This window comes from Crotalus tigris, unplaced genomic scaffold (assembly GCF_016545835.1).
Source record: "Crotalus tigris isolate CLP2741 ecotype Arizona unplaced genomic scaffold, ASM1654583v1 scf7180000023746.1698619, whole genome shotgun sequence".
Classification (NCBI taxonomy): domain Eukaryota; kingdom Metazoa; phylum Chordata; class Lepidosauria; order Squamata; family Viperidae; genus Crotalus; species Crotalus tigris.
Window position 1 is genome coordinate 1,064,697 of NW_024100155.1, and position 27,239 is coordinate 1,091,935.

Here is a 27,239-nt window from a genome sequence, read left to right on the forward strand (position 1 = left end):
TTCTTCAAAACCTCCAGTGATGGAGCACCCACAATTTCTGGAGGCAAGCTGTTCCACTGGTTAATTGTTCTCAGGATCCTTTGGTAGATAGGCTTTGTTTTTTTTGGGGGGGGGGAATCTCTAAAATGCTTTGCCTCTCCCTCTTTATTTCCCAGTGCTGTTGGGCCAAGACTAGCACGGATCAGGAAGGCCGTTTTTTCGAGTCGTTCGGGGGTGTCTTCCTCGGAGTTCACAGCCAGCCAAGTGGCTTTTGCTGAGACGGATAATGAGAGAGGCCAACGTCTTTTGAAGATCACTTTCAGGGACTCCAAAGGTTAAACGCCTGCTTAGAGGAGCCTATTGAAGGTTGAGGCAGGGGTCTGGCATTGTTTGAACACCCCTCCGGCTTTGTTGGGCTGCTTTCCGAGGACGCTGCCTGCCTGTGTGTGTGTGTGTGCAGGGCGGTCTCCTCTCCCTCCAGGCTGAGGGGGCTCCAATGCAGCTGGAAGGGTTTTCTAGCAAGTGGGTGGGTGACAGACAGGGGTCTGTAGCTTGCATTCTTTCTCAGTTTAACCCCAGCTCTGCCTCCCTGATCTCCGTATGACACCCCATTACCACATGAATGGGGAGAAGAAAGCATCACTCCTTCTGACCTTTCCCCCCCCCCCCCGCACACCAGCCCCCAGGGGCAGCGGCTGGGCTGGCTCTCTCCGCTCTGCTCCCCCCCCCTTCCTCGCCAGACCCTTGTTGTTCTGGGCTGCTGCAGAGGGGCGTTCAGATCCGAGGCTGGCAAAAGCAAACAAAGCCCCCTCCCTCCACGCCCGCCCTGGGCCAGGAAGCCCCCATTGTCATGGTTGCTCCTGCCCGGGCTCTGGAGGCCTCCGCCCCTGCTCCATGGTGCTCGGCGGGCTGGCTGGTCAGGGTGAAGGGCCCCGGCAGCTGTAGGCAGATGCCCCCAAAGGCTTGATTGGAAATTAATTGGGTCTTTTTGGAGGGGGGGGGGCTTGTAAACTGTCTGGACTTCTCTATTATCACTTCCTTCCTTTCCTTTCCTTCCTCTCATTCCCAACTCCTTTCTTCTTTTTCCTTTCCTTTCCTTCCTTCCTTCCTCTCTCATTCCCAATTCCTTTTTTTCTTTCTTCCTTTCCACTTTCCTTCCTTCCTTCATTTCCTTCCTCTCATTCCCAACTCCTTCCTTCTTTCCGTCTTTTTCCTTTCCTTTCCCCTTCCTTCCTTCGTTTCCTTCCTCTCGTTCCCAACTCTTTCCTTCTTTTTGTCTCCTTTTTCCTTTCTCCTTCCTTCTTTTCGTCTTTTTTCCTTTCTGCTTCCTTCCTTCCTTCCCTTTCCTTTCTCTCATTCCCAACTCCTTCCTTCTTCTCCTTTTTCCTTTCCTTTCCCCTTCCTTTCTTTTTTCCTTTCCTTTCCTTTCTTTTCCTTCCCTTCCCTACCCTCCTTCTTCTCTCTCTCCTTCTCTCTTTCTTGGGTTTTTAGTGAGAACGAGTCCCAAGCCCTGGCCATACAGAAACTAAACCAGATCAGTTGAATCCAAGACCATCCACGGTGTTATATCAAGGTGTGTCCTGTATTTTTCACCGTTTACTCATTTTTCATTGTTTCATAAGATTTATTTATCAAACAAACGCGTCTTGCACATCCCAGTTTAACACCATCAGGGTTGTTATGCTTTTTTTTCCCCATTCAACACTTGCAAATGGAAAAAAAAAAAGCACCCTTTCCCTTCCAAATGTGCTGGATTACAGCCCCCATCATCCACACACACCCCCAGCCTGTCCAGCACTATGGGAACTGTAATCCAGCACTTCTCCAAGGGAAAGAAGGGGACGGCGGAGAAGAGCCGACCATAGAGACAGACTCTCTATGGTTTTTCTCTCCCTCCGCCCGCGCTGCCGGGCAACCGCGCGCCTAACCCGGATGCGGAGTGGCGCTTCCGGCGCGCGCAGCGCGGCTCCCTGAGGCAAAATGGCGGCGCCCTTGTCTGTGCAGCTGGAGTTCGGGTGAGGGAAGCCCCGGACTTGGGGGGGGAGGAGAAAACAACTGGGGGGGCTGGGGAATGGAGCATTTGGGGGGGTCCCTCGTGGGACTGAGGATAGGAGGGGGCTTGGGCGGCGGGGGGGGGCTTGGAGGGCGAGGGAGGGGCTTGGGAATGGGGCGGGGGTGAGGTTGGTTCCTATTATCTAGGAAAGGGGGGGGGAGTGGTTGGGGGGGACCCATCAAATAACCCCCCCCATTAATCTCTCCCCCATGGGGCTTCTTCAAGGCTAGCTCTCTCGGCTGCCTTGGACTATCATTCCCATCCTCCCCAGCCAGGCTAGGCCAGAGCTCAACAAGCTTTGGCAAGCCTGGCCAACGTTTTCATTGGGGGTTGGACCCTCAAAACCATAAGGTTATAACAACAACGACGGTCACAACCACAGTAATAATAATTATAGTCACCTTGTAGGGGAGATGGGTGGCATAGAAATATAGTTAATACATAAAATAATATATTCCTGTGGGTTCCTGCCCCCCCCCTTATTTAAAGCATCTTTAGAGGGTCCGCCCTTCAAGCCCTGGAGAATATCAAGAAGGGGGCCTGTTTGTGGGTGGGTGGGGGGTCCAGCCCAAGCAGGTAGTGATGGTGGGTTGACTTTTTTTTCTTGTGCCTTTATTTCTGGGTGGGGGGGGGGCAAATAAGACATGGGAGAATGGGGAGGGGTCCTGCAATATGAAGGTTATTCTGCCTGAGGATCCCACCCAGGCAAAACAAAAATAAAAGCACCCACTGCCCTCCCCTTGCAAGCCATTTTACAGTTTTCATCCTTGGCATTAAGGGAGGACGGAGTGGGAAGTGAACTTTACATAAAACTTTAAAGGCACAGGGTGTGTGGAAATTGACCCTCAAGTAGAATGACCGAGAGAGGTTAATGTGTAGATTTTGATTCAGATTTAAATTTGGATCTACCGAGACCCTGGAAAGAGGCTTTGTATAAAATAATGTATAAAATGTCATTTTTGTAAAGCAAGGGCAAGGTTAACAGATCCAAGTGGCGTGTATTTTTCATGTCTTTGGGTTGGAAATGTCAGATTTTTCTGACGTCTTTACTGGAGGGTTTGATAAGATAAGGATTTTTGGCTACAGTGGAATCTGATAAACTGTTAAGAAACATGGACCATCATATGTATTTATTTAGTTTTGGCCTTGAGGGTTGGTCCATACCTCCAGAATTCAGGATTCTTTAAATGAGTAGCAGGACGTTTGAAGTGGCTATAAAGAAGAAATATGAACGTTCAGAGTGTGATGTTTTCTCATTATTCTCCAAACTGGTTCCTTTATGTATGGCTTTAACATTCAAAAGTGTTCATAGTTATAATAATAGTAATTCCGACACCATAGTGTCACCAGTAATATATAGTGGACTCACACTGAAAGTTCCTTTCTGTGAGATATAGCTATACTTTAAAAAAAAAAAACTAGGCTTAAGAAATTGTTTCTAGTATTTAGTGGTGAGTCTTTCCATTATGAAGACTGGGGCAGGGTGGGGGAATTCCTTCATATTAAATAGAGAAAGAGGTACTATGTTAAACTGCAAATGAATTGAATGGAACATTTTGTGACCAAGGGTTTTTGTGAGATGCAGTGCTTTCTCAGCATAACAGTAATGTATAGCTGTCCTCAAAAAGCACAAAAATTCAGCATGTATTTTATTTATTTAAACAGTTATGTGTACAGTGATGAGAAATACTATAGGCATTTAATGAAGAAAGCATAGCTTTCAAAGATTTAGACCTTTAGATCCTCTGTTGACTTTGACAGAATAAAGGATTATCTCTTAAGAAACAGGCCAGTATATATCAAGATTAGCGATTTGCAACTTCCTTTGATATTATTGCTCTTATTAATACTCTTTTTAAATCACCCAGTTGCTTATACTGTACAGGATTCATTTTAAATATGGGCTGAAAGAGTGCAGAACTTAAACTATTACTGTATTAAGAGGCGTGTTTGGAATATATATTTAAAGTACTTTTCGCATTTATAAATGCGGAATATTTTTTTTTTCTCTGGATAAGCGTTTATCATTCTCAGAGTTAATTTGATCTACTGTCGTAAAATACGGTTAATCAGATCCCCCCTTTGTAAAAGCGGTCCTCTGGGGACTGTTCAAATCCACATCCCATCATCTCTGTCTGTGGGTCAAGCTATGTCTAGTGTGAGTTGAAATTGACCAGTTCTGTGTCCATCTCCTGTTAAGCCCAGGTTTATGAACTTTAGATGTCTTAGGCCATCAGTCTCATAGGGAAGACGATAGGGAAGATGGAGAAGAGGGAATCCTTTTGAGATAAATCCACCTGCGTCTTCCCCATAGAGACACTGATACCCTTCTTACTCTCCAGAATGGCCTGTGTGTAGTCATTCTCGCCCGCTCTCTTCCTTTCCTGGAAAAGCCTAAATGGCTTCTCTATGTGTGAGTTTCGCAGCTGAGTTTCTCCCAGCTAGCATGTTACAGAAAGGACCTTATCTGCCATCCCACTGTCTGTGGGAACACACAAAGTGTGAGCTTGTTTTCACGGCAAGCAAGCAGAAAAGAGGCCTCTGCCGAAGCTCGCACTTGGCACGAATCTCTAGGTCTGTCTTAGACATTTAATAATTGCTATTTTCAATTTTCAGATAACAATTAGGGGGAGGGAGGGAGAAAAAAAAATTGGACAAGACCAACGGCTTTCTTCTGAGGAGAGCAACTGCCCAGAAAATCATAGCCTTACAAAGGAAGTGTTTGTGTTCTCAGGAAAGTACAGCCAAAACTCTCCCTTCACATCCCTGGACTTTTAAGATATTGAGAATATTCCACTTTTACAAAATTTTCATATTACTCAGCTGGGTCTCTTTGCAAACATTGCAGCTAAAAGGTTGCGTGTGAAGAAGAACAGAATGATGGAATTGGAAGGGACCTTGGAGGTCTTCTAGTCCAACCCCCTACTCAAGCAGGAAAGTGAAAAAGAAATGAAATGTATTCTATAATGGCTCTTTTGTGGTTTGGGTGATGTGGTATAGGGTTTCCTGCTTAAGCAGGGGGTTGGACTAGAAGACCTCCAAGGTCCCTTCCAACTATTCTATTCTATTCCTTAATTCTATTCTATTATATTCTATTCCATTCCATTCTAATTTCTATTCTATTCTATTCCTTAATTCTATTCTATTTATTCTATTCCCTATTCTATTCTAGTCTATTCTATATCCTCTATTCTACTCTACTCTACTCTACTCTACTCTACTCTACTCTACTCTACTCTACTCTACTCTACTCCATTCCACTCTACTCTACTCTACTCTACCCTATCCTATCTATCCTATCCTATGTCTGCTTTCTGTTAATCTTAGCTAAAGGAATACATTTTAAATAAGACTGACGCTACCTTCAAACACGGCCCATTATCATTGTCTGTGTGAAGTGTGATACTTTTGACAACTTAGCCCTAAATCCACGGCTGAGCCAGGCTCAAGGCTTTCTGAGATTCCCAAGCAAACTATTTAAACACAGAACAGAGAAAATGGGCTTTTAAAAACGCGGGCTCAGCCGTGGTTTTGAGTCTGAGCCATTAAGAAGGGTCAAGGAAAGGAGCAAAAGATTCTGGGCATCGGTGAATTCTCCTTTCAGCTTTCCAGGAGCACAGACTCTATATAATGCTATTGGTTGTTTTTTTCCTCCTGTATTTAGCTTTAAAATCTTAACTCCTTTCCCAAACCAGCCTTATACAATTATGTTTTTCTCTTTCCCCCCCCCTTTGAATTTCAGAGGTGGAGCAGAACTCCTGTTCGATGGGGTAAGGAAACACCAGGTGAATTTGCCCCACCAATCTGAACCTTGTGAGTATGGATTGACCGATAACAAGTCCTTGCGGATGTTTGTTTATTTAAATAACAGCCTCTTTCTGGAGTCTTAACGCACAAACGTACGCCAAGGCAGCGTGAAAGCCGTCTTTAAAAGTCCACCAAAGCACCTTCAGAGAGAGCCCCATCCTACGGGAAGCATGCCCGTAATAACAATCCTTCACAAAGTAAAACAAATGATTAAAAATACTCAGATTCTAAGGTGCCCAATGGGTTCCTGAAATACTGTGATGCCCAAAGATAGTAATAGTAGTAAAGTTGGAAGGAACCTTGGAGGTCATCTAATCCAACCCCCTGCTCAGGCAGGAAACTCTATACCATTTCAGGCAAATGGCTGTCCAGTCTCTTCTTAAAGACTTCCAGTGTTGGAGCATTCACCGCTTCTGGGGGCAGGTTGTTCCACTGATTAATTGTTCTCATTGTCAGGAAGTTTCTCCTTAGTTCTAGGTTGCTTCTCTCCTTGATAAGTTTCCATCCGTTGCTTCTTGTCCTGCCTTCAGGCGCTTTGGAGAATAGCTTGACTCCCTCTTCTTTGGGGCGGCCCCTGAGATACTGGAAGGGTGCTATCATGTCCCCCCTGGTCCTTCTCTTCATTAAACTAGACAGACCCAATTCCTGCAACCGTTCCTTATATGTTTTAGCCTCCAGTCCCCTAATCATCTTTGTTGATTTTGATCAAGATGATTTTGAAGTTGCTGGGAAAACGGTTTTTTTTTTTCCCCACAGAGGAAACTTCAGAGATCTTCTGGTTGTTTCTCATCATGCTTAGAGAATAGTTTTCACTCTTTTCCCCCTGTGCTAGCTTGAATGCGGACAAAAAATGAAACCGATTTTTATTTTCAAACTATTTTTTTTTTGGTCCAGGAATTCAGCATCGTCCAGGTTTCCCAGGCTGAGCAAAACCTGGACACCTACACCCCTTCTTCCTCTTCCGTTAACATGCAAGGGGATTTTTCTGGCCTGCTATCCTGCAAGAGTTGCAAACCACAGTTTGCGGCAGTCGAGCGTGGAGCTGGCGGAGAAAGAGACCATGTTTGTGATCCTGGTTTTTATCCAGGCCTTTTCCTGCACAGGAGCTGGGTCTGCCAGCGGAGCCCAGCAGCTAGGGATGACGAATGAAAGAGGCAGCTCAGGGTGGGGGTGTCCCACATAGAGAAGGGAGCGGAGCAGCCCAAGAAAGAGGAGGGGAGTGGAGAAACAAACAAAAAAATCTCATAAAGTTCCTATTAGGGATCAAGGAACAGATTCACAGCCCGGTCAGAAAGAAGGAACCAACCATTAAAATCCCCCCCACCCCTTCCTTGACCCCCTCCCCAATCTGCTTCCCTTTGCAGGGGGGCCCCCAACCCACTGAAAAGGTGACAGTGCATGGAGAGGAAGGGAGGTGGGTCCGGAGACCTTTAAACTGCACAGCCTTTGCTTTGCATAGTTCACCCTGCCAGCTGTTCCTTTCTCCTCCACAGCCCTCCTTCCCCGCCTCTGTGTTTGCAGAAGCCAGGGTGGGTGGGGGGTGCTCCTGTGCAAAATTGCTTTTGAAAAGAGCTACTTTCTGCTTAATTAAACAATGGGCCGCCCCCACCCCACACACATCTGTAAAGGCCCTGGCGCTTTATCCCTCCAACTTTATCCCACAAACTGCTCCATTCTTGACTCTTTTCATTTGTAAATCTTCCCTCCCCCCCTCCCTCTTCCCCCTGCCCTTGCCCTCCCTCCTTCCCCAGTCCTGTCCCTTGCCTTTCTCTCCTCTTTCAGATGACTGTTGAGAAAGCTGGTTGACATTGTCCCGGTTTTTCTTTTTTTCTTTTTGGTGGGGGGGGGAGAGAAATAGTTTGAGAATGGAGCTGTTTGCCTTAAAGGGCCCTTGGTTTGTCTTGTCTTAAAGGTCAGGGCAGGGGGAGGGAGAGAGAGAGAGAAAGAGAGCAAAAGAGAGAGAGCGAAAGAGAGATCGAAAGAGAGAGAAAGAGCAAGAGAGAGAGAAAGAGCAAAAAAGAGAGAAAGAGAGCGAAACAGCGAAACAGAGAAAGAGCAAGAGAGAGAGAGAGAAAGAAAGAGAGCAAAAGAGAAAGAAAGAGCAAGAGAGAGAGAAAAAAGAGAGAGAAACTTCTGGGATGGTTTAAATTCGACCCCTTGTGAAAGCTGGGACGAGAATTGCTTTTTAGAGGGGCTTCTCCTAAACACACAAATCCCCCCCCCTTTTTTTAATGCTCCACTCGATAGATGTGAAATATCAAGAGAGACTTTTAATCTGCAGTACATTGGGTACTATACTACACTGGGTTTTGAACCAATCGACTGCTTTCTTAGAGTAATCAAGCTAAATCTTATTTCAAGGCAGGAGAGGTGTTACTGCCTTAATGCCTCCGTGGGGGAGGAAAAGAGGTCTCTTTAAAGGCCAGGGAAAAAGGGATCCCCCCCCCTTTGATTCATGTACGCAGATACATTGAGAGTTGTTTTTTTTTTTTTCACTCGCTGAACCCACTCAGATTCCTTGAACGAAATGACTCAAAAATTTGATCAACCTCTATTAAATCGGCTTGATTTCAGCCTTTTCTTCCGTGTTCTCCGAGCTGGGTGGTTTTCTGGCAGACGTTTCGTGACCCAACTAGGGAACATCATCAGTGCCAGAAAGGAATGGGATTTGTGAAGAGGAGGAGGAGGAGGACGGCTGTGGGGGTCCTTAGTGCTCTCTGAGCTTGTTTTCTTGCAGACGTTTCATTACCAAACTAGGTAACAACATCAGTGTTAGAAGGAAGTAAGGTGGAGAAGAGGAGCAGGGGGAGGGGGAGGGGGGCTAGGAGGAGGAGAAGCAAAAGGGGAGAAGAAAGAGGAGGACTGTGGGGGCTTTGGTGCTCTCTGAGCTTGCTGGTTTTCTTACAGACGTTTCATTACCCAACTAGGTAACGACATCAGTGTTAGAAGGAAGTAAGATGGAGAAGAGGAGGAGAAGCAAAAGGGGAGGAGGAGGACTGTGGGATCCTTGGTGCTCTCTGAGCTTGCTGGTTTTCTTGCAGACATTGCACCCAATCCTCCTCCTCCTCCCTGCAAACCCAACTCCCTTCTAAGCACTGATGATGTCCCTTAGTTTGGGTAATGAAACATCTGCAAGAAAACAACCAATCTCAGAAAGCACCAAGGACCCCATAGTTGTCTTCCTCCTCCTCCTCCTCCTCCTCCTCCTCCTCCTCCTCCTCCTCCTCCTCCTCCTCCTCCCTCTTTCTCTTTTGGCTCTCTTGGATGTTATTTTATTTAAGGAGAGATTTCCCCCCAACTAAGAAGGCCTAGTGGGGCCCTGATGCAGAGTTGAAACCAATCAGATTTTTTTTTTTAATTTTACTTGTTAAATTGATATGCCGACCAACTCACTTATCGAGCAACTCTTATGGAGTGTTCCTCCCGCTGCCCGTGGCCTCCCCCAGCCCTGCATCACGTATCTTAAGGTTTTTGGAGCAGAGGGTGGTGGCAGAGGAATACAAAAGAAACGTCTCAAGGCTACCTCGTCCCAGCTTGTGACCTTCCCAGAACCCGCCCTTCCGCCCTCCTCTTAATTCAGCCACGCCACATTTGGCTTCTCCCAGACCAAGTGGGTCCTCATCCTCCTCCTCCTCCTCCTCCTCTCATTATTTTTTAAAACGTGAAGAATAAGTCATCTATCAATCCAAGGAGGTGCCACTACGTTCAGGGAGCTGGCCTTTGTCATGATGACGGGATGACAATTGGCCGGAGGTAGTGACCTCAGCAAATTGAAGCTTGGCTGTGGTCGCTGTGATAAATGATCTCCTTTTCCCTGGGAAGGGGGGGGGGCTGAAAGGCCCAGGGGAAAGCTCTGGGTCCCCCACCGCCCACCCCACCTCCCAGTCCAGCGTCTGAGCCGCCCATTCAAGAACTGATGGAACCGTTGACGCCCTGATGGCTTGGCGTACATCTTCTTCCTGGCCTCAGCCTTGTGCCCAGGGCCTTGTGGGCGAGGTGAGGGACGGGGTGATCCAGGAAAATCCCGTTCCTGGGATACCAGGCACAGAAACTGGGGGTGACCCTCTGCCATTTCGGCCGGCAGGTGAGATCTTGCTAAATTCCCCAACCCAAGGGGAGCAAAGAGTGGATCTCCTTGTCCTACTTCGGATGTTGTTCTGGAGCTACCTGCCAGGCTGAGGGTCCTAAGGTCCTGCGAACAGCTCAGAAAGGCAGCAGAGCAAACAAACCGGGTAAATTTAACGAACCTGGAATTAAGGAGAAACTTCCTAACAGTGAGGACAATTAACAAAGCGGGAGAGCTTGCCTTCAGACGCTGTGGGTGCTTCATCACTAGACGTTTTTAAGAAGAGATTGGACAGCCATTTGTCTGGAATGGTCCAGGGTCTCCTGCTTGAGCAGGAGGCTGGACTAGATGACCTCCAAGGTCCCTTCCAGCTCTATTCTGATTGATTGATTGATTGATTGATTGAAAGCCTTGATTCTTTGGCTGGCCACAGCTTCCTTTCCACTCCACAAACCGGTCTAGGTTTGACTTCTCAATTGTAACAACAACAACAATAATAATAATAATAAGTTGGAAGGGACCTTGGAGGTCATCTAATCCAACTCCCTGCTCAGGCAGGAAATCTTATACCATTTCAGGCAAATGGCTGTCCAGTCTCTTCTTAAAAACGTCCAGTGTTGGAGCATTCACCGCTTCTGGAGGCAGGTTGTTCCACTGGCTAATTGTTCCTCACTGTCAGGAAGTTTCTCCTTAGTTCTAGGTTGCTTCTCTTCTTGATGAGTTTCCATCCGTTGCTTCTTGTCCTGCCTTCAGGCGCTTTGGAGAATAGCTTGACTCCCTCTTCTTTGGGGCAGCCCCTGAGATACTGGAAGGGTGCTATCCTGTCCCCCCTGGTCCTTCTCTTCATTAAATTGGACATCCCCAATTCCAGCAACCCTTCCTTGTATGTTTTAGCCTCCAATCCCCTGATCATCTTTGTTGCTCTTCTCTGCACTCTTTCCAGAGTCTCAACATCTTTTTTACATTGTGGTGACCAAAACTGGATGCAGTATTCCAAGTGTGTGTGGGGGGGAGGGAAAGCCCCTCTTCTCCCAATCTTTAGCTCATCTCTGTAAGACCGGACCCTCATATTAAGGGAGGCCCTTCCTTAAAGCTTGCCTCGTGAACCCATCAAGGCACCCCCCCCCCCTAGAAATTAAATCAGTGCATGGAAGTGATGCGGAACTATTTTTATTTATTTTTTTACTCTGGAGGGGGTGGGGAAAAAGGTATTTTATTTGTTCACAAAATGAATAGACTGCCTCAATCTCTGGACAGGCTAAACCACGTTCCAAGAACGAGCACCTTTGTTGGTGATTGTGGGGTGGGGGGGAACCCAAAGTGAATAACCAAGAAGATCTTTGGCTAATGAAGGTTGACCTTAATCACCGTCCTTTTATTCCATCCTGCGATAAGAGGACCAATATTACAGGCTTGGGTTTGGTGGCAGGATTTCAAGATAATTTGAGATGGAGTGGGCTGAATAAGACGAGCCGGGGGCTAAATGTATTGTTATTTTACGGCGTTAGTATGAACACCAAATTTACGCAGTCTGAAACCCTTGTGTAAAGAAGGAGAGGGGATTGATGCAGTGTCCTTAAGAGACACCCAGAGTCCCGGCCGAGTGACTTTTAAGAACCAAGCTCTGTGGAAGACAAAGAACAGAAACAGTAGGGGAGGGTGGGGGGGGGACCCACATGAAGTATTACCAGCCTGTCTTCTTTTTAAAGATCCTTTTAACCAATTAATTTCCTCTGCACCACCACCACCCCTCCCAGCTGTTTCTCATCTCCCCAGGAAGAAACCAGCTGATGTTATCGTCCCCCGCAAAGAAAATTGTTTTTGCCCGTTATCAGTCAAATTGATAACTAAAAAAAACGAGGAGGGGTTGTAATCGCCCCACACTTCTCTCTGCAGGGATCTGGGGTGGGGGTGAGGGGCTTTTCCTAAACAGAAAATAAAAGAACCTGGAGAAAAGCCAAATTTGGAGCTTATAATAGGCTCCCAGTGAGGTCTTTTTAATTATTTGTTTTGTTTTGTTTTAGGGAACCTCCGGCATTTGCTGACGTGGATTAAAGAGAACCTGCTGAAGGAGAGGCCCGAATTATTTGTGCAAGGAGACTCCGTGTGAGTATCCCCCCCCCCCCACACACACCCGAGCACGGAGACGCACAGCTTTCTGCAAACTGCGGCCAAGAGGCCCTGTCTTTCTAGGAAATCCTCTTGCGAGGCCAAAGTGGCGAGGAAGCGCTGCTAAATCAGGGCTGTTGACTCGCCTTTTCAAAGCTAAAAACCCGGCCAGTGCCTGCTGTAGGATCGGGCTGGATCGATTCTGTAGCTTCTTTACCATACGCTCGGCTGTTCCTAGCCAACTGCTCTCCGATTTTAGGAGCTTAACCCTCCGCGTTCAGTTCTAAGCAGAGAAGGAAAACCATTCTATGTCCCTGGGCTGGGCTCCTCTTCCTAATCCTCCGCGCCACACTGCCCCTGTCCGCGGGACAGCGTCGCTCCCGTAGCTGATGGCTTCGGTGGTGTCTTCACGCCAGAGGCCGGCGCCGTCTGCCTCCTACAATTAGCATCCTTTAAGGGTTGCCTTACACAGCCTTTGTGGAAATCCTCCTCTTTTCCCTCCCTCTCTCCCTAAATTTCCTTTCCGCAATGAAGCCAGGATGTCGTGCTTAGCATTCGTCCCCTCCATTCGGTGTGGGAGGGTGGGGAACGGAGCGCCAGGTGTTTCCCTCCCCCCCCCCCAATCCCTGGGGAAAACAATTGCTAGGAAGCCGAAGATAGAGAGGAGATTCCTCTCAACCCACGATGCTGCTGGCAGACCCTTCCCGGAGGCTCTGGGGCTGCCTGCCTGCCTGCCTTTCACCACGTTGGCTTCCCCCCCCCCCCGCACTCAGTCCGCAAGGCAGATTTAAATTACAAGCATGATCAGGATTGTATCAAGCCGCTGATGACGTTTCTGCCTTGGAGCATTTTAGGGAGAGTATCTCTCTATTAGTCGCAGCCTATCCTGATGCTAAGCGGAGTTGCTTGGCCTCCAGGCTGTCTGCCGCCCAGCCTTCGGGCGGTAGCCACCACGGACCTTCAAAATGAGACCATCCCCAAAACCTTTAGGTGGGAGAATCCAAAACCTTCGGGGGGGGGGAGGGGAAAAGAAGAAACTTTAGTCCTTATGGATGTGAACTGGAGTTGTTGCAAACGGGTTGGAAGTGGTTAGCACAGCCTGTACGAAGCTAAGCGGGCTGGAGTAAATTTGTAGTTTAACCGTTGAAGGCGATTCAAACCAGGAAGGGCGATAGGTCCCAAAGAAGGGAGTTCTAAAACATGAATTTAGTACACTTATGGAAAAATAGATCTCGGCTGAACTGTGGGAGAAGTTTTTCGAAAGCGGAAATAAATTGGCGACGAAACCGTTGAGGGAAGAAACGGGTTTGAGGGCGCTCCCCGCAAAAGTCCTACAGCTTGCATGTTCCTGGACCCCAAATCTGGTCTCTTAACAGCTTCTCTCTTTTCCTGTAGGCGCCCAGGAATTCTGGTGCTTATTAATGATGCAGATTGGGAGCTGATGGTATGTCCCGTTTCGGATATTCGGAGGGTGTCTTTATTTTCTGGGGTGGCCCTTCCCTGTCTTATTGGATGCCCACTGGGGTGCCCAGCCCTCTTGGCCACTTTGGGGCATTTCCCCTGGATTGTGGAGGAGCAAAAGGGACTTTCCAGAGCATCCCTGTCAGGGATCAGGACCATAGGTTAAGTAGTAGTTCAGAAAGATGTATTGTTTAAGCTGATACACAAGAACCTGGTCAACTTATCGGTCAGCACTAGATAAGAGTCAACAGAAAGAGTTAACTGGGTAAGATGGGCAGCCAGTAAATTTTGCAAATAAGTAAATACGGAATTCCGTGGCGGCTGGACATGGATCCCTTGTGGCTGCGCAAGGATGCCAAACTGCTGACATATTTAACTCCGCCTTCCAGCTCTCTCTGCTCCTCTCCTATGTTAACCCTCCTTTGCTTCCTTCCTTCCTTCCTTCAGGGCAACTTGGACTACCAACTGCAAGACCGGGATCACGTGGTTTTCATCTCCACCTTACACGGTGGCTAGGCCGCCGGGGTGCGCGTAGGTGTGTGTGTGTGTGTGTCCTAAAACGGCAACCGCAAAACTAAACAGCCTTTGAGGGGACAGAGATTCCCTCTTTTCTCCGGGTTGAGCCAACGTCTTCAGATTTGGGGAGCGTTCGGACCTGCCTTCCTTCTGCAGGGTTGGATCCCAAGCTGGGGATTGGAAAAGTGTGATTCTGGAGCACTTTCTCTTCGTTTGTGGGTCAGGAGAACCCCACCCCACCCCCCAGCCGTTTGTTGACGAGGGAACCAAGAGGGTTGCAGCTGAGCCCTGTTGCGATTTGCAGTGCCTGTTTGTTATCAGGTTAGCAGCCAGAAGAGACAATCCCAGGGGGTGGGGGGGCTTCTCTGCCTCGGATCCAGCCTTCCAGGCCTTAGGACCCACAGCCTGCCTTTGCTTGCCTCCATTTGATCTGCAGAGCCCCCCCTCCCCCCCCGACCAGCATTTCGGTAGCTGAACTGAAAAGTCCTCTCTCTGTGCAGCCAACCTGCAAAGGCTTGCTTTACATTTAGGACGCGGTGTTTATGCCCGTGCAAAGGATGCGCAAAAGTCTGGAACGGTCCAGGGTCTCCTGCCTGTGCAGGGGGGCTGGACTAGAAGACCTCCGAGGTCCCTGCCAGCTTTTAACTCTGATTCCCCGGCTTGCCTTCTTTGTACGTGTATTTTAAATAAATATGGTGCAGAACTTCTCTTTGCTAATATGTCACCTGCTAACCGTGGTTTGTGTGTCCTTTCATCGGGGATGCTAAGGGTCCCACTCTGTTGCCAGCTGCTGTAGCAACGAATAAAAAGGCTACCCCTGCTTGTGTGTTCTCTGCAGATCATTTTTGTGTCTTAATGGTTTCCTCAAGTGTGGCTAGGTCTGCCTAGAAGCAAAATGGCGGACCTGCGTGGATTGTCTCTTTGAAGAAGAGCCTAGCCATTAAAATCTTCTGAATTTCCCAAACAGAAGGGTTGAGGTCTAGTACGTCTGAAGGGCACCAATTTGGAGAAAGGCCATCGAATGTTCAGGGCGTTCGTTTATACGACCGAAAACATCCCTCCAACCTGCTTTCATTTCTCAAAAGGCTGCTACGGAACTGAACATTCTTGCACAAGGCAGCAGTTATCCCGGGAGGACTGAAAACTCAACGCATTTTGCAAATGTGAGATACAGAATGGTACTTCTCTCTCTGCGTGCGTGGTTAAGTTCCGATTTTATTAGATTTTTTTTTATTAAAAAAAAAAATCAAGATACATCCACGATAGAGACAGCCCGAAAGCGAGCCGACCAGAGGCAGAAAGGAGAAACAAATACAAATGGCTCAGAGGCCGCAAACCTTATTTTCTGCAAGCCATCTTTCTCAAAACTGCTAATTATAGTCTTAGATGGGATGGTGCACCTCTTGGGGTGATTCTTTGCTCTTGTTTTTTCGTCCAAGACCTGTTGGGAGGAGGTCCAGCTTCTGCTTCTGGGTGGCGCAAGGAATTCAAAACGCCTGAAAAATGGTTTCCTGTCAAGAACCCATTGATTAAAGAGAGGTGCTGAGAGATTTGAACCCAGCCCTTCAGAAGTTAGCTATTAACTGGTGATTTTTTGTGAGCAGGATCCAAATCTGAGGACCTTAGAAGAGGACTTAAGAACTAGCCACATTTAACTCTTCTGTTTTTCCCCAAGGCTGCCAACACTGTCGTTTCAAAACCTAAATCCCAAAGGCAAAATTGACTTTGTGTTTAGTAGATCTGCAAAAAAAACCACTCTGTTCAAAATCTGGATGTGTAAAATATACATGTTTCTCAGTATAAAACAGTGGTTCTCAACCTTTTTAATGCCATGACCCCCAACCGATCGTAAGTCGAGGACTACTCAACCGGTCGTAAGTCGAGGACGACTCAACTGGTGCAGCACCGTTTGCAGAATGGGACTTTTGGCAGGCTCAGCAGGGCAGAGACAGCCTGGACAATTCCTGTTGGCTTTTGAAAGGCAATAGAATTACACTCTGTTCAAGAGAGTCTATTCTATTGGCTTTCAAAAGCCAATAGAATAAAAGGGAGTAGAACAGCTAAGGAAAAGGGGGGGAAAAATGGCGGACTGCGTTGTTTGGCGACCCTCGTGAAATGGTCGTTCGACCCCAAATGGGGTCCCGACCCACAGGTTGAGAACCGCTGGTATAAAAGCTGAAGGAAACTCCCAGGATGATTAAAAGGACTGTCAATCCTTTTTTTTTAAAACAATCATATGAATCAGCAATTTAATGTATCCGGTTTAATCAGCCTAGTAAAATCTGCAGAGCCGAACATTTTATTTAGCAGAGCCGTAAAAGTTTAGGGGAATCGTCCGAGCACCGTTAAAAACCTGGGAAAGTTAGACCTGACAATCCTGCAAGAGACGGGGATCCGGCGAAGATAGACGTCTTGGGATCCATTCTGAAGAATTCCTAACATGTTTTATGAACTGGTCTAATTCAGGAACCTTTGTAAATAAAATACGTTAGTGTGGAAAGATGTCGCCAGATTCTTTCTGATGCTTAAAGAAGGGGAACCTTCCAGGGCTGAAATTTAGGCCCATGTTTTAAGAGAATTGCTTGGGGTAAAGAGAAATCCCAAAGCTGCTTTTTAAGGACTTTCTTCTTCTTGGAGCTAAAGAAGCTTCTGGGATGAGAAGCGAAACGTCTTCAAAGAATAACAAGAAAGTCCAGTTGAAAAAGCATCTTTGGGACAAACCTGACCTGGATGTTTTGTAAGGAGAACACTGGAATGTTTAAAATACTTTGGCCCCCAAGAAAAAAGTTAGCAGAGCTGTTTAAAAGACTCTGAATTCCAGGGAATAAGAGCAAGGGAGCAAAATGACTGAACAATCTTCTGAAATCTCATTTTCTAGCACATTTTACTAACAATGGCAAAAAATAAAATAAAAAAATGCCTGTTTTAAAATGTCTTCTTATCTCTTCTGGGCTGTCAACCATGGTTGGTTTTTCTCTCTTCTGCCTGTCTTCAAACAGGCTGGTTTTTTCTCTCTTAATATTAAACACACAAAGCAGCAAATGGGGTGAACCACCAGCAGTTTTAAAACAAGTTGCTCCCCATCAAAAAAAAGAAAAAAAAGGGTGGAACTCAGCTAACTCTGGCTTGTGAAGCCCGTTAAAAATGAACTGATATTTCTGTATCCACAAGTTGGCTAAAATACCCATTCCGGGAAAGTGTGATGGGCAGGAGAACAGAATTAAAAACGAAAATGAGAAGAAAATCTTTTTTTTTTTTTTAAATAATCCTCCCTGAATACAAGCTTTAAAAAAAATCGCATCTTTCTCATTCAGGTGTCTCCAAAGCTACAAGAACAATTAAACAACAGTTTAATACAAAATACATTTAATAAAATCAATTTTCAATAAGATTACTTGGGAAATATTGTCTGGGAAATGGAAAGGGGGGGGGAATTGCAGGAAGTTGAACTTGGAAAAGGGGTGGGGTGTGAATAGCCACGCCCTCTTCCCCAACAGGAAGTAATAGCTGGAGTGGGACCCACTACTAGTGAGTTACAACTTAGCACATTTTGTGTTTCTGTGTATCTTATTTGGTGCTTTGTTTTTGCAAACAAACCACTTTGGTTTTTGTTAAAATAGGGCTGGAAAAGAAACAAAACAGTTTTATCTAATCCATAGCAATATTGTTGCCACTGGCACCCAAATAATCTTTATTAACTTTTAAAGTTATTTAAACTTGGATGCAAGCTAAAAACTGTGTCAATTCTCGATTTTTGTTTCTTAACCCAGCAAGAAACAAAATTCCTCCAGTCTTAGCATGGGCCTGAACCAGGCCTGTGTATTAAGCCATAAATTGACATTAAAGATGGACAGGCATCTGGACTTTTTTAACAGAAGGAAATTGCTTTAAAAACGCTCTGAGTCCTTGATAAATGGAGATGTAGCTCTATACAAAGACTACGTGTGTGACTCATGTTTCAAGTTTCTATTTTCTGGAACCGGAAGCCCTGCTTTTCAACATTAAAATTCTCTCTAAAATTAAAATCACGAAAGTTTGCCCATTCCTGGCACCGTTGACTAGTCAGTGGTTAGTTAATTTGTATTTCGAAGCAAAATCAGCGCAAATGGCACGTGGTTTTCCAACTGCATTTTCCCTGTTATAGTAACTAGTTTTTGTCTTTCACAAAAAATAAAAAAATATCCAGTTCCAGAAATCCATTCAAACCAGGCCTGTTTTCTTTCCAAATAATTTCTGGTCAGTTTTGAATTTAGCTGGTTAATATTACTAAAAAAAATGCAGGGTGAATTAGTTGTTTATCCACTGCAATATTTAAGTTGCTTCTTCCCTCTGGCTCTTCAGTGTTACGTACAGTAGTTAGAAATTCCCTTGTTAAATCAATTTACTTTCACGTTTCTTGCCATTTTTCCACTTCAATCTTTTATTTTTCCAAGGTGTGTTCAATTCATCCTTCCTTCACTTCTCTCTCTGATCATGTCTTATAACTCCTTGGGGGGGGGGGAATCGCAATGTCGTCACATAGGGTCCATGAAGGCTTAAAGTAATGTCAAGATTTCAATCTTGAGTTAAGTCTTGGGGCCACAAAAGGTATTTAAAAGGGGTCCATGGTGGAGAAAAGATTGAGGGCCACTGTCTTACATTTACTCTGCTAAGACAAGTTTGTATGGAGAAGTATTTTTTTTTGTCCCTGTAACACGATTTGTTAATTTCTGAATCCTTTGAAATTGCTTCTTAGTTACACAAAAGGAAGGAAATAATTCTTTTGCTGCAAGTGGGCATGTTTTGAAGAAGAATGTTATCTTGAGATAGCAATTTACTGAATAGTTGTGCTAACATGGTGGTTTTATATTTTATATAAAATTGCATACATACATACATATATACATACTGTGTATATATACTGTGTATATATATATATTGTTGTTGTTAATTGCGAAGTCGTGTCCGACCCATCACGACCCCATGGACAACGTTCCTCCAGGTCTTCCTGTCCTCTACCATCTTCTGGAGTCCATTTAAGTTCACACCTACTGCTTCAGTGACTCCATCCAGCCATCTCATTCTCTGTCGTCCCATTCTTCTATTGCATATTCTTCTATACTATTACAGTACATATATATATATATACTTCTGTTTTATATTAAAACTTTTAATGTTTTAACTTTTCCTGGTGATCATATTTTATTCTCACCATATATATACACTGTATATATACACATACATACATAATATACACACACACATATATACACACATACATACATACACATACACTATATCCCCAAATTTCACTGAATCCTGATCCTCAGACTGAACTGTTCTAAAATACACACGCACACACTGTATCCCCAAATTTCACTGAATCCTAATCCTCAGACTGAACTGTTCCATTTAGAGTTTTGTCTGCAATCCTGAGATACGAGATAACTAGACAAGTTTATATAGCATTTAAATTGCAAAGAAAGAGAAATCATATTAACAGATCCCAATAAAATCTCCCCTGCATGTAGAAAGGTAGTATAGCTAGGAACAGTATGTTGTTTGACTTAATGCCAGTTAAACAAACAAACAATAAACTCCTTGTCAAGTCAAGCCAGCGGTCAAAGACCAGAGCAAATTAAAAACACTCAAGGAATATCCAGTTAATTTTTTTTTAGAATAAGATGATAAATAGCAAATAAAATCTACGTTAAAATCGTAACTTGGCACCCAGTCTGTCCAGTTGCACAGAAACAGAACACAACACGGTCTAAACTATAATATAATATCTGGGAGTCAGTTAGATACTAAAACTCAGCCCAGTGATAATGCCAAAATATTTGCTGCGTTAATTGTATAAAATCACTATGATGGATTAAGCACCATTGTTGTGTTTCACCTCTTTGTCAATTGTAGATGGGGTTTGGAAAGAAAGTAAAACATCACAAAGGAATAAATGAACGATCACCAGAAACAAAAACCTTGTATTTCCACAAAAAATACATTTTAAAAAAAATCATCAAACGGACCGGTCACATATCTGCATTTAAAGCAGCATACGGTTGCTCTGACTCAGATGTATTTTACTTAAATAAATGAATAACCTCTCTACAGCCATTTTTTTTTCCCCCAGTCTGAAATACCCTTCCGATCGGTTGGACTTCATCTCCCATTGCTCCCTAGTCCCTGCTGGCAGGGGATCATGGGAGTTGAAGTCTCGATTAAGCAAGCTTTCCCTGCAAAGAAGCAAACGAGGTTTTTTATTATTTTTGTCTTTAAGCCAAGAACAAGCAGCAATTTTTGTTTTTTTTGTTTTTAAAAAGCCAGAATGCTAATATAAGGCAATAGAGACTTGAGATCTTTGCACAGCCGTTGTGCGATATAGCTCTGGCGGCCTCAAACTGGGTGTGCAAGACTACACAACAGGTGATTGGCACAGAGCAGGGAATCTGGTCCTTACTATAATAACGAGATGGCAATCGCCATGTTTTCAAATACCTTTGCCAAATGCATCCGTGGTTCTACTTGAGGCCCCCCTAGTACTGCACAAACCTTGCTGTGTTTTCCGAGACCCGATTTGCACGCAAGGCCCACACAAACACACACACACACACACACACACCCTTTTATTTCTCCTAGCGGACCCACAAATTGTGAGTCTCTTTCTGATGTTGGGCGTAGAAGCTAGAATGCAATGGGGGGGGCTCAACCAGGTGAGCTAACAGCCTTTCCCAGCAGAGAGCTAGGTTTCCCACCCCCTAGCTAGATTTCTCTCTTCGGGGAGCATGGAAGACATCCCAACCCAACCCAACCGGACGGTCCACGTTGCTCCCTGTTTTGGAGTAAAAAGAGAAGAATTTTGCTGGGCTGGAATATTCACCTGTTTTTTTTTTCCTTAGCCTGGAAGGGACCATTTTACAGATGGGTAGACTGAGGGGTTGGTGGTTTTTTTTTGTTTTTGCCCTAGGGCAGTTGGAAGATAATAAAATAAGTCCTGAGAAGGATGCTTAGGATTTTAAGACGTCCAGAAATAACCTGTCCTTTTTCTCTCTTTCTTACTGGGTTGGATACGGGAGCGGTTTTGCTTTTCATTTAGTTCTGTTTTTTTCCCCCCCCCCCAACCCTGGTTTCTGGCTGTTCATAGCTCATAGAACTTTGCTTTTTAAAAAATTTTTGCTATTGATTTTATTTCTTTGCTTGGAGATTTAGGCGCCTGGGGATTAACTCCTTAGCGGAGTTGAGAAATTCAACTCTCAAAGAGAGCAGGCAGGATGGTGTTTCCAAAGCTTGTCCTGTCCATTAAAAAATGGCAGGGTGTATTTCATTCAGCCCAACAATCAGGGGACTGCTCCAGAGTAGACCCCCCAGTTAAGAATTAGCTTTTTCTTGGAGGGGGGGGAAAGATGCACAAACGGGCCATTTTTTCCTCCTTTCTGCAGCTGGAAAAATGAGAGGAATAGGAAGGCAGCCTTGTGCAATTTTAAAAACCAGACTTTTTTCTTCTTCTTACGGTATCTTCTTCTCTGCCCCCCCCCCCAGCCAGTTCCCTGGCTCAGCTTAGCTTCCTTTCCCCAGATACACACACACACACACACACACACACACACACACATCCTGAAGGAGGGTTTCACACCCCAATGGACCAACGATCAGACAAGCCCCCCTTGCTATTGTTAAGATGGGCATCTAACGTGTGTGTTTGTGGGTAGGGTGGGTGTTTGCATGCATGGGGAGCCACAATACAGGCTGCTTTTTAAAAAAGAGAAAAAAAATCCATGCCCGTTAAACTATAAACGATCCGGAGAATGTGGAGGAGAAAAAAAAAACCCTTTCTTTCTTTCTTTCTTTCTTTCTTTCTTTCTTTCTTTCTTTCTTTCTTTCTTTCTTTCTCTTTTTCTTTCTTTCTTTCTTTCTTTCTTTCTTTCTTTCTTTCTTTCTTTCTTCTTTTCTTTCTTTCAGAATTGGAGGAGGGGGGGTTTCAAAGGGGGAGGGGAGATCCAGAAAAAAAAAAGTGGTTTTGGAAATAAGGAAATTCTGCAAACCGGGTGGCGGTGGCGGAGGAGAAGCGAAAGAATCTTTTTTTTCCCTCCCTCCCTCCCTCCTGTCCTCTGTCGCCTTTGATAGAGTATTTAAACCCACGTGGGGGCTGCAAATCTCCTTCCCGTTTTTTTTTTTCTTCCATCACTGATATTATATCATTGGAGAGAAAAAAAGAGATAAAGAAGCAGGCAAACCACCCTGTCATCTCTGCCTTACCTGAAATTGAGCAGCATCACCTTTGGCTCCTAGTAAAATCCCATTTCTCTCTCTCTCTCTCTCTCTCTCTCTCTCTCTCTCTCTCTCTCACACACACTCACACACACACACACACACACACACACACACACACACACACTCACTCTCACTCTCTCACTTCTTTGCAGTCTTAACCCCCTGCTTGCCAATGAAAAACACTCGGAAAGGATTACAGAGTTAAAATAAAGGAATTTTCTCCTCTTATAATGAAGAAAGAAAGGGGGGGACATGAAAGAGGAGGACTGAATATATATATATTCCTCCCTCCCTCCCTCCCTCCCTCCCTCCCTCCCTCCCTTCCTTGATAGAGATCTATCTATCCATCTATCTATCTATCTATCTATCTATCTATCTATCTATCTATCTATCTATCTATCTATCTCCACTTTCCTTATTTTTCTCTCCTTCTAACCTGAATCTTAAAAACAAAATATCTGATGCACATCTAATCTGGGCATTTTGCAAAACTATTCCAGGCAATGGGAAGCTCAGATGGTTACGTTTCCAATCGATTCTTGCAAAGGAATTTCTATCAAAAGACATGTCTCCCTTTCTTTAGAAAGAATTCCGTCCCAAATACCACAATTTAACCCAGTGGCTTCACACGACAAACCGACAACAACAACAAAAATGAAGCCTCTAAAAAAAAAAAGTGTTCCGTTTGGGGGGAAAAAAACCCTTGCAGGTTAAAAGTGGGAATGACACCAGCACCAATTAATAGGATGTAAAATGCACCAATAAGACAGTTTAGAAATAGTCAATGTAACCTTTGGACAGCTTTCATTTTAATGCCACGAAGCAAAATAACTTGCAATAAATCACAATAGCGATTTGACCCATGCAAAGGTTTGGGTGCTTTTAAAGAAAAAAAAAAAGGAGAATTTGCTGAGGTTTTTTTTTTTCTTTATCTTTTTAGGGTTAAAGCAGAAATCTCATTTTTTTTTAAAGACATTTTTCTACCAGACAAGACACAGAGATGAACACCTAGCCAAAAAAGTAAGTAAACAAGATGGGAATTACCTGGCTATCCGCTGTGGATGGAGGATGGAGGAAATCCGTTTTCCGAATATGTAGGCAACCCGGATGATTTTGAAGGCTTAGCTACCGATGTCCAGACACAATTCTTGGTTTGCATGTTTTTCTGGACAAGAATTGCGTTTGGACAATCAGGAGCGAAGGTTCCAGCTTTGGGCTTGACGAGGCTTTACCAAAAAAAAAAAAAAGGAGATATAGAATTTTTTTTAAAAAATAAATAAATTAAAAAGCTCTTTAAAAAAAATTAAATTAAAAAGCTCTTTGCTCAGGTGCCTCTTCAAATTATTCAGCAGCAACTTCTCCTGCCTTTTATTTCTCCGATTTCACCCCCCCACACACACACTTTAATTTCCCCAATGCCTAAAAAAAAAAAAAAATAGGGAAAGAAGATTCTTTTTAAAAAAATGAATTGAATGAATCAAAATGCTCAAGTAAGCCCACATTTTTAAAAATTTGGCCCTCGCTGCACACACATTTTTTTTTCTTCTTCCAAACTGCTGGAGACGGGAAAAGAAGCATCATCGGTATGTGTTTTAATTTCCAGTTAAGAGGCTACCTTAAAAAAAAACGAAAAGCCCTTTGCGTTCGTTAAGGGGGGGATGGGGGCAAAAAGGCTTCGCCATCCCTGTATTTGGGGGGGCAGACCGATGGCCCTGCTTCCAACAAGGATTTGCCACTTTTTCTTTGGAGAAAAATATATACATACATATATAAATAAAAAAATAGAAACCAAGTCAGCTTTCCAGGAGGCGATGGGATTCTGGGAGGGGGGGAATCCCCTTCCTTTCTTAATTATTCCAACTCCCCACTGCCAAAAAAAAAAAAAAAGCAGGTACTGGAAGAGAAGATATGACTTTTTTTTAAAAGGAATCCCTCTGCTTTTAGGAAAGATGGACCTATCTACAAAGGTGAACTGAGAATTTTTTTGTCCATTTCCTGGATTGCTTTTCTCCAAATTTGCGCTCTCTGGAGAGGAGAGAAGTTCTTCCTTCCTTCCTGTCTTCCTTCCTTCCTTGCTTCCTTAGTTCATACCCAGGATATTTTCCTTCTCCTTCCCTACTCTTCCCCTTCCTTCCTTTTCCTTCCCTTCTCTTCCCCTTCCTTTTCTTTCTCTTCTCCTTCCTTCCTTCCTTCCTTCCTTCCTTCCTTCCTTCCTTCCTTCCTTCCTTTTCTTTCCCTTCCCCTTCCTTCCTTCCTTCCTTCCTTCCTTCCTTCCTTCCTTCCTTCCTTCCCTAGTTCATACCCAGGATATTTTCCTTTCCCTTCTCTTCCCCTTCCTTCCTTCCTTCCTTCCTTCCTTCCTTCCTTTTCCTTCCTTCCTTCCTTCCTTCCTTCCTTCCTTCCTTCCTTCCTTCCTTCCTTCCTTCCTTCCTTCCTTCCTTTCCTTCCTTTCCTTTCCTTCCTTCCTTCCTTCCTTCCTTCCTTCCTTCCTTCCTTCCTTTCCTTTCTTCCTTTCCTTTCTTCCTTCCTTTATTTCCTTCCTCCCTAAAACAATCCAACCTGAAAACTTTTCTTTCCCCTACCTACAGCACCATCAAATCCACTTGCTCGTTTGCCTGTCCCCCCCAGCACCTCTTAGGAGAAGATCCCAAACACATTCGCAAAGGCCTTTCCACCCATCCTTTCCTGATCAGGAATTTTTTCAAACACCTCCTCCTCTCCCCGCCCCCCCATCCTCTGCCAGTCTTCTCTTCTCATTTTTCCCCAAAAAAATAAAATGAAAGCCTTTTGGGTGACTTAAGGCTTTCCTTCTCTTCCCCCCCCCCCCAACCCTATTACAGGAAAATTGAAATTAAAAAAAAAAATACCTATGAAAAGGCAGCTTAAATCCAAAGATCAGTAAATCAGAAACCCCGTTTGGTTCTGTTTCAAGAAGTGGTTTCGAGGGGTCTTTTTGGATGCTCCCTTATATAAGGCGCAGGGTGGCCAGAAACTGGGAGCTGTGTGTATAGGACTGTCTCTGTGTGTGTGTGTATGCATGCACGCACGCTTACACACCGCGTACACACCGCCGACACAGCTCTTCCCAGTCCCCACCTGCATGCCCAGGCACGTGAATTTCCCCTTTCCGCTTGGGAAAGTCGGATTATCCAGAGGAAACCACGAGGAAAAAGGACGCAGGCGGAAAAAAGCCGAAGAAGGAAAAAAAATAATAATCCCAAATTAAGGGGCCAAGCTTTAAACCTCCTCCACCACTACCCCCCAACCCAGCCCTAGAGAGGAGAGGGGAAATACCAAACCTGCAGGCAAGCTAGCTGGCAAAGCCGGCTGCCCCCCCCCCCCAAAAAAAACAGGGAGGGAGCCTTTGAAGGGGAACCCCCCCCATTTAACGCCCCTCCCAGCCTTGAATTCCCTGGCCAGCTGGAGGGCTTGTAAAGGAAGGCTAAAGCGTTGAAGGAAATAATAGTAGTAGTAATAATAATAATAATAATAATAATAATAATAATATGATGGTGGTGGTGGTGGTGGTGGTGGTGGTGGTGGTGGTGGTATCCATGCCGTTGCTCCTGAACGATGGACGAGGTTCTCCCCCCTCCCTCTGCCTTGCCCCATCGATTGGGGGGGTTCTCCCCATCAGCCCAGCTGCTCTGCAAGTACACCTGGGGTCCTAGCCTTCCAAGCCAAGAATTTGGGGGGAATACCTGTCCTGCGGTAGCCCCCAGATCCTGGAGGTGAAAGGAAGAAGGAAAGAGAGGGGGGGGGGAAAGAGAGATTGAAGGGGAGAGAGAGAGAGAGACACCCCCCCCCAACCACGCGGCTGAAGAGGTGATGGTAAAAGATGCTTTTCCCGTTCTTCTGAATCTTCTCTCTCTCTCTCCATCCTTCCTCCACCGCCGTCTGGGTCTCTCCGCTTTGCTCCTGGGTTCTCCCTTCCCTTCCACGCTGCTGAGTCCCTGGCGCTTGGGGTGGTCCCCTCACTGCTCCTGGGGTCTTTCCCTGTTGGCTTTCCAGCTTTCCGTCTTCTGCTCCGGGCTTTCCAAGACTAACCAGCATCCTTGCTGTATCTCATTCGCTGTCGGGGATGCAGGGATGGGCGCCCACAGAAGCCGTTAACATCCTCGTCGTCTTTCCTTTCCATTCCTTTCCGTTCCGTTCCCTCCCTCCCTCCCTCCCTCCCTTCCTTCCTTCCTTCCTTCCTTCCTTCCTTCCTTCCTTCCTTCCCATCTACAAAGGCGAACTGAGTTTTTTATGTTTCCTGGATTGCTTTTCTCTAAATTTGCTCTCTATGGAAAGTGGGGAAGCTCCTTCCTTCCTTCCTTCCTTCCTTCCTTCCTTCCTTCCTTCCTTCCTTCCTTCCTTCCTTCTTTCCTTCCTTCCTCCTTTTCCTTTCCTCCTTTCCTCCTTTCCCATTTCTACCTTCTTTCCTCCCTTTCCTCCCTTTCATCTCCTTCCTTCCTTCCTTCCTTCCTTCCTTCCTTCCTTCCTTCCGTTCCTCCCTTCCTTCCTTCTTTCCCCCTCACTGTCTCTCTCGCTCTTTCTCCTGGGCCTAAAGCCTCTGTCTCTCTCTCTCTCTCTTTCTCTTTTTTTTTCCCCCTTTCTCTCTGCTGCTCTCTTCCCTAGCTCTCCGCTGGGCACTGCACAGCACACACTCCCAAAGCGCCAGCAGACTGAAGGCTGCCTCTGTCCAGGGCCAGGCTTTTTAGTGGAGCCCGGCAACAATACGTGTGTTGCAGAGGATGGCGAAGGAGAGAATCGAGATGAGCTTCAATTGGTACTGGATTTGAATAACACCACAGGGTGATAAATGTCTATTGTGTTTTCAGAGGGCCATGAATCTCCAGACTCCTTTCACAAGGCGCGGGCACAGCAGCTGCAGGCTGGGGTGTCTCTTAAAGACACAGGCCACCCCCACCCCCCTCCCAGTCTGGCCTGGCCTGCAGAGAAGCTAGGCTGGACCACGCGGCCGGGCAGAGATGGAGCCAAGAAGCGCGCGTTGTG

The 27,239-nt window shown here is 45.4% G+C and overlaps 2 protein-coding genes across 2 annotated transcripts in view; both read left to right on the forward strand.

Moving 5' to 3' along the window:
* The first annotated feature begins 1,903 nt into the window (after positions 1-1,903).
* On the forward strand, positions 1,904-14,811 carry URM1 (ubiquitin related modifier 1). The gene is made up of 5 exons (XM_039321584.1): positions 1,904-1,994; positions 5,775-5,845; positions 11,930-12,011; positions 13,410-13,458; positions 13,923-14,811. Exons 1-5 carry the CDS (start codon positions 1,960-1,962, stop codon positions 13,989-13,991), a joined length of 306 nt encoding a protein of 101 aa, XP_039177518.1. The 5' UTR covers positions 1,904-1,959; the 3' UTR covers positions 13,992-14,811.
* Positions 14,812-22,584: 7,773 nt separating this feature from the next.
* Positions 22,585-27,239, forward strand: part of CERCAM (cerebral endothelial cell adhesion molecule) — a 30,599-nt gene continuing 25,944 nt past the window's right edge. Inside the window, exon 1 of the mRNA XM_039321570.1 lies at positions 22,585-23,261. The gene's annotated coding sequence lies outside the window, so the exon portion shown is untranslated. The remainder of the gene's footprint in view (positions 23,262-27,239) is intronic.

Excerpts from the sequence above, each read along its gene's own strand:
- URM1 (XM_039321584.1), top strand. The coding sequence starts at position 1,960 with ATGGCGGCGCCCTTGTCTGTGCAGCTGGAGTTCGG. Across the intron at positions 1,995-5,774 it reads TCTGTGCAGCTGGAGTTCGG|AGGTGGAGCAGAACTCCTGT; the intron begins GTGAGGGAAGCC and ends TTTGAATTTCAG. Across the intron at positions 12,012-13,409 it reads TTTGTGCAAGGAGACTCCGT|GCGCCCAGGAATTCTGGTGC; the intron begins GTGAGTATCCCC and ends CTTTTCCTGTAG.